Source organism: Crocodylus porosus, unplaced genomic scaffold (assembly GCF_001723895.1).
Source record: "Crocodylus porosus isolate Cpor-Errol unplaced genomic scaffold, CroPor_comp1, whole genome shotgun sequence".
Classification (NCBI taxonomy): Eukaryota; Metazoa; Chordata; order Crocodylia; family Crocodylidae; genus Crocodylus; species Crocodylus porosus.
The window spans coordinates 6,153,458-6,163,666 of NW_017728931.1; the positions used below are offsets into that span (position 1 = coordinate 6,153,458).

The 10,209-nt window shown below is 48.2% G+C and overlaps 1 protein-coding gene across 2 annotated transcripts in view; it reads right to left on the reverse strand.

Moving 5' to 3' along the window:
- Positions 1-10,209, reverse strand: part of MERTK (MER proto-oncogene, tyrosine kinase) — a 74,223-nt gene that overhangs the window by 59,186 nt on the left and 4,828 nt on the right. For both annotated transcript variants that reach the window (XM_019544094.1, XM_019544093.1), the window contains exons 2-4: positions 7,781-8,207; positions 4,929-5,029; positions 4,412-4,585 (exon numbers count right to left, since the gene is read on the reverse strand). In XM_019544094.1, coding sequence (XP_019399639.1) covers positions 4,412-4,585; positions 4,929-5,029; positions 7,781-8,207 — 702 coding nt within the window. The remainder of the gene's footprint in view (positions 1-4,411; positions 4,586-4,928; positions 5,030-7,780; positions 8,208-10,209) is intronic.

A 10,209-nucleotide genomic window follows, 5' to 3' on the forward strand; every position in this document is an offset into this window, starting at 1 on the left:
GGTCGGACTAGATAATCTGCTCAGGTCCCTTCCGACCCTAGAAACTACGAAACTATGACCTTTGCCAGGGTAGACAGCAAACCAAGGTCTTCTCTGATTGATTTTTGTGGAAAATTGTTGATCTTATCTTCATTGACAGTTGAGTCATGATTCAGAAGGTCCTGGAAATGTTCTTTCCAGCAAGCATTGATGGATTCACTGTCTTTCAGGAGTGTTGTTCCATCCTTCAATCTTACAGGATTAAGGCCTTGAGTGTTAGGGCTGTATACTGTGTGGGGTGTGGGGAAGGTGTGGCTGTGGGGTGAGGGAGCTTGTGGGTACATGTGTGGATATGTGGGATGTGGGGGGGAGGGTAGCTGAGGTGTGTGAGTGCATGTGTATGATGGGGTGTGCTTGTGGGACTCACCTTATAAACACACAAAAACACCCCCCCCATTGTCTTCTTGTACTCAAAAGTTTCCCATTTTCACTCACTCCCCCTGTAAAGACAACACCATATTTTTTTCCAAACCTATTTTCTGTCAGGCAGTGGATCTCTAAGCAAGAACTGACTGACTTTCAAGCCCCTACTTTTGACAGGTCATTGACGTGAATGCCTCACACTGAAAATGCCTGCACCCCACACAGTCCTGACTCACATTTGCAGTTGCTTTGACCTTTCTAAGGCCACTGCATGGATCCAACCTAAAGTTTGCCAAACAGGGACATAGAAAATGCAGGACGAATGAGTCACATGTTCCAACTTTCACTGCCTTTTAAATCTATCTTTGGAATCCATGACATGCCAGTCATAACATCTCTGGTAATTATCTAGGAACTTTGTTCTAAAGAGTGAATCAAGCATCCCCTCTCCCTTTTCTCTTGTGGATAGTGATAATGGGAATGAAGGGACTTCTCTATCCATCCTGGGTTTCCAGGGGCTCTATCCCCTACCTGATCTCTGCTAATCCTTCCTGTCTCCTTGGGTATTCGAGGTTCTTCCACATCTATATTTGTTCTGTCTAGAAGCAGCAGTTGACAGTAACCAGATGTGACCTCTCTTACAGTCACATTGATAGGAGACCTTGTAATCACATTGCTCTGACATGCTGCTTGCACTAACACAGACACAAGCACCCAGGGAGATGAGTCTGCAGGTAGAATAAGTCATCTGTACATATATATACCCAAACCAGTCAGCTAGTCCCATAGCTGTTCTAACCTGAACAGGCTTCAATGGCAACAGGAGCTGCAAGTGGTCAGAGATCACTGGAATGAAGGGGCAACTTGCTCTATGTGAGGGCAATCCCCTGTGGCCAACTAAGCCAGCCTATACCAGAGAGACACAGACTGCTCTAGCACATGGGAGAATTTCACCACAGGACCTTCTCCGATCTCTACCCCTCCTGTTTCAGTGCTTTGCTCAGTGCACCAGGACCTCATCCAGCTCTCAGGGATGTGAGCCAGGGAGCACCCAATTCCCTGGACAGCCTCTTCCTGTTCCTGCTGAAGCCAATGGCAGCATTCCCACAGGTCCAGCACTTAGAGGACAGGAAATATAGTGTTCCCTGCCCTGGGCAGAACACATAGCTGCCACATAGGAAGTCACCCTCCCACATTACTTGTGATGAAGGAAACTGCTGCATGGGCTGATGGTCAGACTGACTTGGAGCAGTGGCAGGGCCAGAACCAGAGCCAACAACTCTGTTGTTTTGGGCTCCCTACACCAGTGTCATCTCTAGCCTTCTGCAAAGTCTTTGGGCTTGCAGCTTGCTGTGGATGCAACTCTGGTGCTGCTGGGAACTGCTGGGCACCGATCAGCCTGGCCAAGGGATGGAAAAATTAATTTATAGGCTACTAAGGAAGGAAAAGAGTTTGACACAAACTTCTCTTTCAGAAGAAATTTTAGTCCCTCTGAAGAATGGGCCAGAAGCCAGAACTCCAGTGACTTTGCTTCAGGGGACAAAAGATTCACCTGGCTCATCCAAAGTATGACTGGGTTGTGCCCTGTGTAGGGGGCATACCCCAAGCTTGCCATACATCCTAGTTGGATGGCACCAACAGTGTAGCTCCCTGTTTTTGCCATACTTGAGAAAATAAATCCAGACTTGGATGCCTAAGATAGGACTCAGGGTTGGCACAGCACTTCCCCAGGAAAGCTGGACCTGACTGGGAGAGGAAGGGAGGATGGCTCAGGGTGTTCATTTGGCACCTGGGAGACCCGGTGCTGCCCTGCCCTGCCACTGGCCTTGAGCAAGGCACTCAATCTCCCACTGTGGTGTCCATGGAGGAAGTGTGTTCATCTCAGGTTCCCCCAGGTCACTTGTAACCTGCAGTTCTACTATCTTTACCAACCTTACATTAGGACAATGGACACAATAGGATGACAGGACTGAGCCCTGTGACCGGCTGCTACGCAAAAGCTTGTCTCTGAGACATGGCAATAATGCCTCCTCTGTCTTCAGGACACGATCTGGGGCCTTTCACCACAGAAACAATAAGACTAAGTCAGCTTTTCTGAATTAGGGAGACTCTCCACGCATTTGCATTGAGCAGAACACACTGTGCAGGCATGCAAGAGGTTATAGCTAAGGAACAACTCCACAGGGACATGCTTCACTGCTAGAGGAAAACAAAGGGAAAAATGCTGGACATGCTAGCCCTCAGCCTCAGTGTCCCCCATGGACCCCTAGATGTCATCAGTAGCAGGAGAGCATGCTGTAAAGGAAAGGTAGTCATGGCTAAAGGAAGGAACGCCATAGTAAAGAGAGAAGCAGTGCCTTTGCGCAGGGACCTGGAATCCCATCCCCTGCTGATATCAAAAGCACAGGGTCCACCCAAAAACCCAGTGCCTCTTCACAGCTTCCCATTCTCCACTAAAGGCTGGGTGGCCACCAATTATTTCACCTTGTGCAGTAGCAGCCATGTTGGGAAGGGCAGGACAGCCATGGGATCCTGAACGCTGACAGAAGCCCATGGGCCTCCAGTCAGGAGGCTGGGGTGGGCCAAGAGGTATACTTTAAGTTGTGTGTCTGGAGAGACCCAGAAACAAAGCAAACTGTTTCAGGGTCCATTTCCATCAGTTCCTCTGGGCTCTCAGGGTCTGTCTACACCAGGGAGGCAGAAAGTACTGCTGTCCAGTGCTGCACTCAAGACCTGGGTTTCTGAAGTACTCAAGAATAGCAGCTTGAGGTATTCCTCAGAGTGTCCTCAGCTCCCTACCCCATATCCCTGGCGTTGATGTATGCAGACAGGAGTGGGTGGGGCCCACTTGTGCATGTACATCACAAGGCACCTCCTCTGAGAACAAGACTGAGTTCTCTGTCACTGTGGTGTAGAGACCTACGCTCGACAAACAAAAAATCTTCCCATTCAAAATTCAGACTCTACACCCTTTCACAGCAGCCCCACAGGATGCTCGCTGAGGACAACCAAGTAAATTGGAGATGCCTTCAAAGAGGTCATCTGAGAGCAGTGACGAACTTACATGGGAAACAAACCTGCTTTGCTAAAATGGGTGTCTAGGAGTTTTTCATCCTCTTACTAACCTTACTAATGTTCCAGCTCATTCTGGTAGGCAGGTTAGCTGAAATGAAGTGGTTCTATTTTCCTAATTTACAGGAGAAATTCCTGACAAATTCTGTGGGATTATATCTAAGCCTATAAATAAACCAAAAGAAGCTTGCAGTCATTGTAGGCCACTGGCCAAATAACGTCCAAGAGCAACTTCTACAACAACCAGCTAGCTCCAGGGTGTACATTGCAGAGTGACACTGAGGAAAGAAACCACGTCCCAGTTAGATCACTTTATCTATTAAGCCAGTGCTCACCCTTTTCATATCCCTGCACAGATACAGTATTCAATTAAACACTTAAAGCAAAATCTGTGCTGAATGAAGGGAGTGCTACAGTGAAATGAATGGAGTGCTGCAGTGGATGGCAAGTACCTGCATGTCTGGCAGGTCCCCCTGCTATTGCAAAGAACCTCTGCACAAAATCAGCTGTCGTAGTGCCTGTCTTTACTGCTCAGATGGACACATTCAATGGCTGCAGGTCTGAACACATTCCCTTACCTGTGCACATCAGCCCTTCAGAGATGCAGTGCATGGGTTGACATGTAATTCAATGCTTTTCCAAGAGCTGTGACTTATCTAGGACATGTGCCCAGGCTAGGACTTTTCCAGGGAAGAGGCTTCCTGACCTTTCACACATGAGGTGATATTAGAACCTAATGGTCACATTAGCAGTTTAGCTGTTCCTCCATTAAATTAGCAAACAGGAGATGGGTACTGCCACCTAACTGCCTGCCACAAAGTACAATAAACAAAGCCAGGTGCTTTACAATCAGAGTCCAGCATTCTCTTGTTCAAGTGATGGGCAGGCAGTGCATCCCTTCCCACCCCCTTTCCTTCAGTGGCACCACTATACTCACCTGGCACAATTAGAATGGAGGGAGAAATGTCAGGTTTTTCATTCACTTTGCTGCTGTTCCAAAACCAGTGAATCTGTACAGGCTCTGGAGGCCCCACCGCATGGCAGGTGAGATTGAAAGGCCTGTTCCTACTAACATTCAGGCTCCGGGGCTGCTGGATGAAGTGTGGGAGACCTGTGCAGACAGACACAAAAAACACTGGGCTCTAGAAACAACAGTGATGGGGACTCACTATAGCAACTGCCTTAATAATCGGTCATGCCTGGATTTGGCAGCAGTGTTGGTGATAGGCTGGAAGTTCCCTCAGTCCTGTGTCTACTGTGATGCCTGCTCTCAGCAGAAGTGTCACAGTCCCTGCTGGCCTGAATTCAGTATTGCCTCCCACCCCTCTCTGCTCCTGGATCTCTCCAGGTGCAGTCCCAGTGGCCCAGTTCTATTTCTGCACTCTCATGTGAACTCCCCTGGTCTCAGTGCTTCTGCAGCCCTCTGCCATTGGCATTTTCCAAGCTAGGCATACCTTCCAGCTGAACAAATATTGGGTCTGACACGATCTCATCATTGTGGATTTTCAGCTTACAGCTGTAGGATCCATTATCGGAGCGCTGTGCACGGATTATGCTGCAGGGGAAAAGGAAAGAGTTACCAGTGCTTGGTCATTTGCCTCTAGACTGACCCCAAACAGCTTCTGTTCCTTGGTACACATGGAAAGAAATGCCATAATCCTTCCAAAACTGGTCTAAATAATGTTAATGCAAAAATGGTGTTTACAATTGAAGTCAAGCACTCCAAGGTTCAGAAACACCAGGACGAAAGGTAAGTGTTCAGACTCAAGTCAAAAGGGAGTTTCTCCACACAGGCTGCTGCTGCATCAGTGTAGGCCAAGTAGTGTTCACTCCACAATCTTCTCTTCATCATCTGATTTCTCTGTTGTTCAGTCAGTGTTTGGCTGCCAGCCTTATTACTTGGCTTGCTAGTCAAAGACAGAATGAGTAATTTCTTCATAGGTTTTTTGCTCCTCACAACAGTTTTGAAGTGCTTCAAAGATGTTACTTTGTTCTCACAAACCCATGAGGTGATCAGACATTATTATTATTACCTGCTTAACAGGTGGGGAGCAGAGACAGAGATTAAAGTCAAAAGTGTCCACTAATTTTCAGTGCCCTGTTTGATGCAGTTAGACCTGATTTTTCATAATTAAACCTTACAAAGGACTTGTAAGTTCAAAGCCTAGCTCCCACTGATTCAATAGTTACAGGGAGTGCTCAGAATTTCTGCAAAATCAGAGTCTAGATTTGTTAAACTGGGAACCCAGAAAATGAAAATTGCATTTAGGGGCCAGGTGTGAAATGTATGGTGTAAATGATTTTCCCAGCATCACAAGAGAGCTCAGTGGCAGAGGCAGGGACAGAAATCAAGTCTCCAGGGAAACATTCAAGTGCATTAACCATGAGACCACCTGTTCTGTTTCTGTAGTGCCCCACCTTCTTTGCTGGACACCTTTTGGCTTCTGCAGCAAAGGCATAAACCTGTTTTGGCCCTGGCACACCATCTACCTTGCACAATGCAGGACACAGGGGCGTCTAGGAAAACTAGTCTGCACTTATGTAATTAAAGGCTGCCTTGTGATGCACATGCACAAGGGAGACAAATTAAGATGGATGGTAACCAATATCCAGGCATTTCTTAAATCTTGGGTGCTTGACTGAGCAACCGGGATGTCCTGGAAATGCAGTGCTGTGTATGCAAGTGCCCTGGTTTAAAAAAACAAGCAAACAGAAACTTCATCATCTGGCATCATTCTGACCCACTGAGGTCATTGGCAGGACTGGAGGCTCTGCTGTGCTGGCTGGCAGAGCAGCTAATACTAGGGGTGCACCAATAGAGATTTTCAGGACAGATACTGATAGTTGATTATTCACCAACCATATCAGCTGATACCAGTCTGATAACTGATATTCAGGAATGCATCCAGGCAGCATGGAGAGCAGTGCCCTACAGGTAAGTCTGTGGAGGTGAAGGGGCATAAGGGAGGGAAGGGATGTGTGGGGGGTAGGTCCCCATGTTTAGGGAGTGAATGGGGTAGGGGCAGGGGGCACTGCCCAGCCAGGGCAGTGAATGGGACCCTGGTGCCAGGGCAGGGAGAAGGACAGCTGCAGGCGGCTCATTCAGAGGATCAGCATCCTGACACTTAAAAATGGCAGGGGGGTGCTTGAACTAAAGCTGGTCAAATGAGCTTTAGTTCAAGCGCTGCCACCACCATTTTTAAGCATGGGGAAACTTATGCGAGGTGAGGGAAGAAGTGGGATGCCTGCTGTGGGCTTGGGTCTCTCCACCCTGCTGCCTTTGCCCTGGGAGCCATATGCTGGCTGTGCCGTGTCCCCTGCTTGCCCAGAGGCAGGGGACACAACTTGCTGCCCCCGCTCCTGCTGGGAGGACAGTGGACATGCAGCTGCTGCCAAGTTCCCAGGGCAAAGGAAGCAAGTCAGAGAGCCCTGAGCCCACAGTGGGCAGCCTGCATCTGCCCCACGCACAAATCTGGGGGCAGGGGACACATGCCCTCGTCCCATCACTGAGTAGTGCGTGCAGCAGCAGGGAGCCACTTCCACCCTCTCCCCCTGCACCCCCTAGACAAACTGCCTGCAGCTCCATCCCACTCCCCGCCCCAGCCCCAGGGTCCCATTCACCACCCTGACTGGGTAGCACCTCCACCCCAGCTTCAGCCCCTGCCTAACTCCCTCCCTCACCATGGCGGGGGGGCCTCGATCTGCACCCCCCACACCACTTTCCTCCCCCACACACCTTCCCCTCCACCAGCGATGTTGGGCAGAAAATTGTCTGCAAAAAAGCTGCCCAGCTCTTTTGGGCTGCGCTACCTCAGGGCTCTCCACACTGTCTGCTCCAAGGTGCATGATGCTGGAGCCCAGAGCAGCTCTTTGCAGCCTCCTGGCTGCAGCCAGCCCAGGCTCTGGGTAGCTGCTGCCTGCCACAGAGCTCGGGCTCCTTGCAGCAGGGCTTGCAGACTCCCAGCCACCTGCTGGGAAGAGCCTGGGCTCCACAGCTGGCAGCAGCTGGCTCCTTGTCTGTCTCTCTCTCTCACCCTCTTTTCCTCTCTCTCTCACCCCTTCCTCCTCCCAAAACTATGGCAAAAGATTTGGCATGCCATGCATTGCACAGCCCTTTAAATTCCCAAGTAATAATATGCTACTTAAATGGTTGAGAAACACTGGTCTACACAAACACTGGAGGGGTGGCAGTGGCCCACAGATAGAAAAAGTTTGGGAACCACTGATCTAAGCCACCAGCCACTAGACATTCCTGAAATGAAAACAGCAATCAGTTAGCATCACTCCAGACATCTTTATAAATTACCTGAAGGTAGCGATCAAAGTTATTTCTTCCCCATCAAAAACCTCGTAATATCGGCTGGCTATGCGGTCAGGTACATGCAGTTCCTTCCCATCTTTCCACAAGGCAATAACAAAAGAATCTTGATTGATTAATAATCGAGGTACATTAATTGAGCAATTAAAAGTGACATCTGTATCCTCATTAATTACTATGTGTCGTACTGTGGGATTAAATTTAACTGACTGCATTGAGTGGTTTACAAGTCCGCCATTTGCATGGCCAGTCCTTGACTCCTCAGGTTGCATTTGTGTACTGCTCTGGGTGGGACGGTTCATCTTGATTAGAAGGGACCGGGGAAATCGGGATGCAGTGGCTGAGTCCACTGAAGCTGCTTTTCTGGGTGGCACCAGGTGTGATGTCCTTGTTTCTGATCCTCCTTCATCTTTATCTGTAAAACAACACCCACACTTTATAACCTCTTTCAATATCAGAAGGCAGACTTCCACCTGACTTGTGGGTATCTCCTGCAGAGACCCTCTCACAGCTACAGCTCAGCAGCTACAGGACTCTCTCCATCCGTGGCAGCATGGTTCCTACTGCTCACCCATATTACAAGCTCTGGTGGGAGCAGGGAGCACAGCTGCTTGAAGAGACTGGCTTCCACACAGGGTGGCTCCTCCCTTTGTGGATCTCTAGGGGCCTTCCCCACACAACCCCTAGACCTACAAACTTTAGGCTGTGTACTGCCAAGGATGTTTCCTCAAATGCTTCCTTTACTGTGGTATGAAATAACCCTATAAAAAGCACTCCACATAAATGGAGAAGCCAAGTTACAAAGAGAATGAGACAGACACACAAACATGTGCTCTCTGCATGAATCACTGTGTTTGAGGAGTCCAACTGGCCCTCCTCCCAGGACTCATTTGAGCTGGAGCATGGAAGCACTCAGCTGAGATGTTGGCACCAAAAATAGATGAGTAACTTGTGGCTGTGTTGTGTTAATAAAAACGTCTTATAGAGTAGAAAATGCTTCATGGCATATAAACTCATAGCCCCTCCTATTCATACACCCAATCCTAAGAGGACCATTTGTAATTTTGTATAAGGGAGTGATGCAAAAAGAGTTCTCTGCTTGGTGCAGTGGACTGTGTTGAAACAGAACAGGCATGGTCAATGCAAGGCATTTTGGTTAACTTGCTAAATTGAGGTGTGTGTCCCACCCTGAGATACAAAGTCATTGCTGCTGTCAGGTCAGGCAACCCCCCTAATGGCTCCTGTTTTAGAATGTAAGCAGATCTGAAGGTCCCCGAGCAGAAAAGGTTTGGGATAGAAACCCTCTAGGAAAAGCTAAGCTTGGGAGAATGCCAGAGCTGAAGTTACTGTGAACTCAGCAACAGCAAAACAAAAATGGGTGGGAAAGTCACCCAACCATACAGACCTAGCATACACTTGAGCCTCTGTGCTTTTCTAACCTGGGTTCAAGCCTGGACTGCAGCCTTCCACTCACAGCTGAGAGCTGTCTAAGGACTTCCAGTATGTGAGCTGTGGAGTCTCAAGGGTGACCCCAAGTCTGGCAGAACAAAGCGAGTACTCAAGCAAAAGGATGAACTTGTACACATGAGCAAGGGTTGAAATCCAAAGTCTCTTCTTTCCTTTGCCCTGGACCACGTTGTTTGATTGTGGGCAAAGTCCATTAGCCTCTGTGCCTTGGTGTCCTTATTGATGAAATGGGACTACTACCTTGCATAGAATATTAATGGCAAAAGGCAGGGTAGAGATGCACCTTAAAGACTAACAAAATCAGAGCTGTATACATTTTTGTGAACCACAGCTCACTTCATCAGAAGCTGAGCACAGTACTGTATATAGAATCTGATTAAGTGAACTGTAGCTCATGAAAGCGTATGCATGTTTTGATTCTGGTAGTCTATAAAGTGCACTTCTACTCTAGCTTCCGCTTGACTTCAAGGTAACATAAATAGCTACCTCTCTTTGCAAAGGAACCAATGATTACAAAGTGCTTTACCTGGGAGGCAATTACTATGGAGGTTTTCCCTGCTGACACCCTGGTCAGCAGCAGCCTGAAAGTAACACACATTGCCTCCTGAAAATACAGTGCGACATATTATTTAACACTGATGAGGAATATTAAGCATTCAACTTACTTTTTCCCCCTAGCTTGCTAGCATTTCCCACTCTTGCCTGTACAAGTCTTTAAGAGGAGCAATAAAAACATTCTAAGAAATAAAGCAGCATACTTTAAGAGAAGAATGCTTTCCAGATAAATATTTTTACTACTTTAGTTTTCATAGTTTCATAGTTTCTAGGGTCGGAAGGGACCTGAACAGATCATGAAGTCTGACCCCCTGCCATGGCAGGAAAGAGTACTGGGGTCAAACGACCCCAGCAAGGTGTTCATCTAACCTCCTCTTAAAAACCCCCAGGGTAGG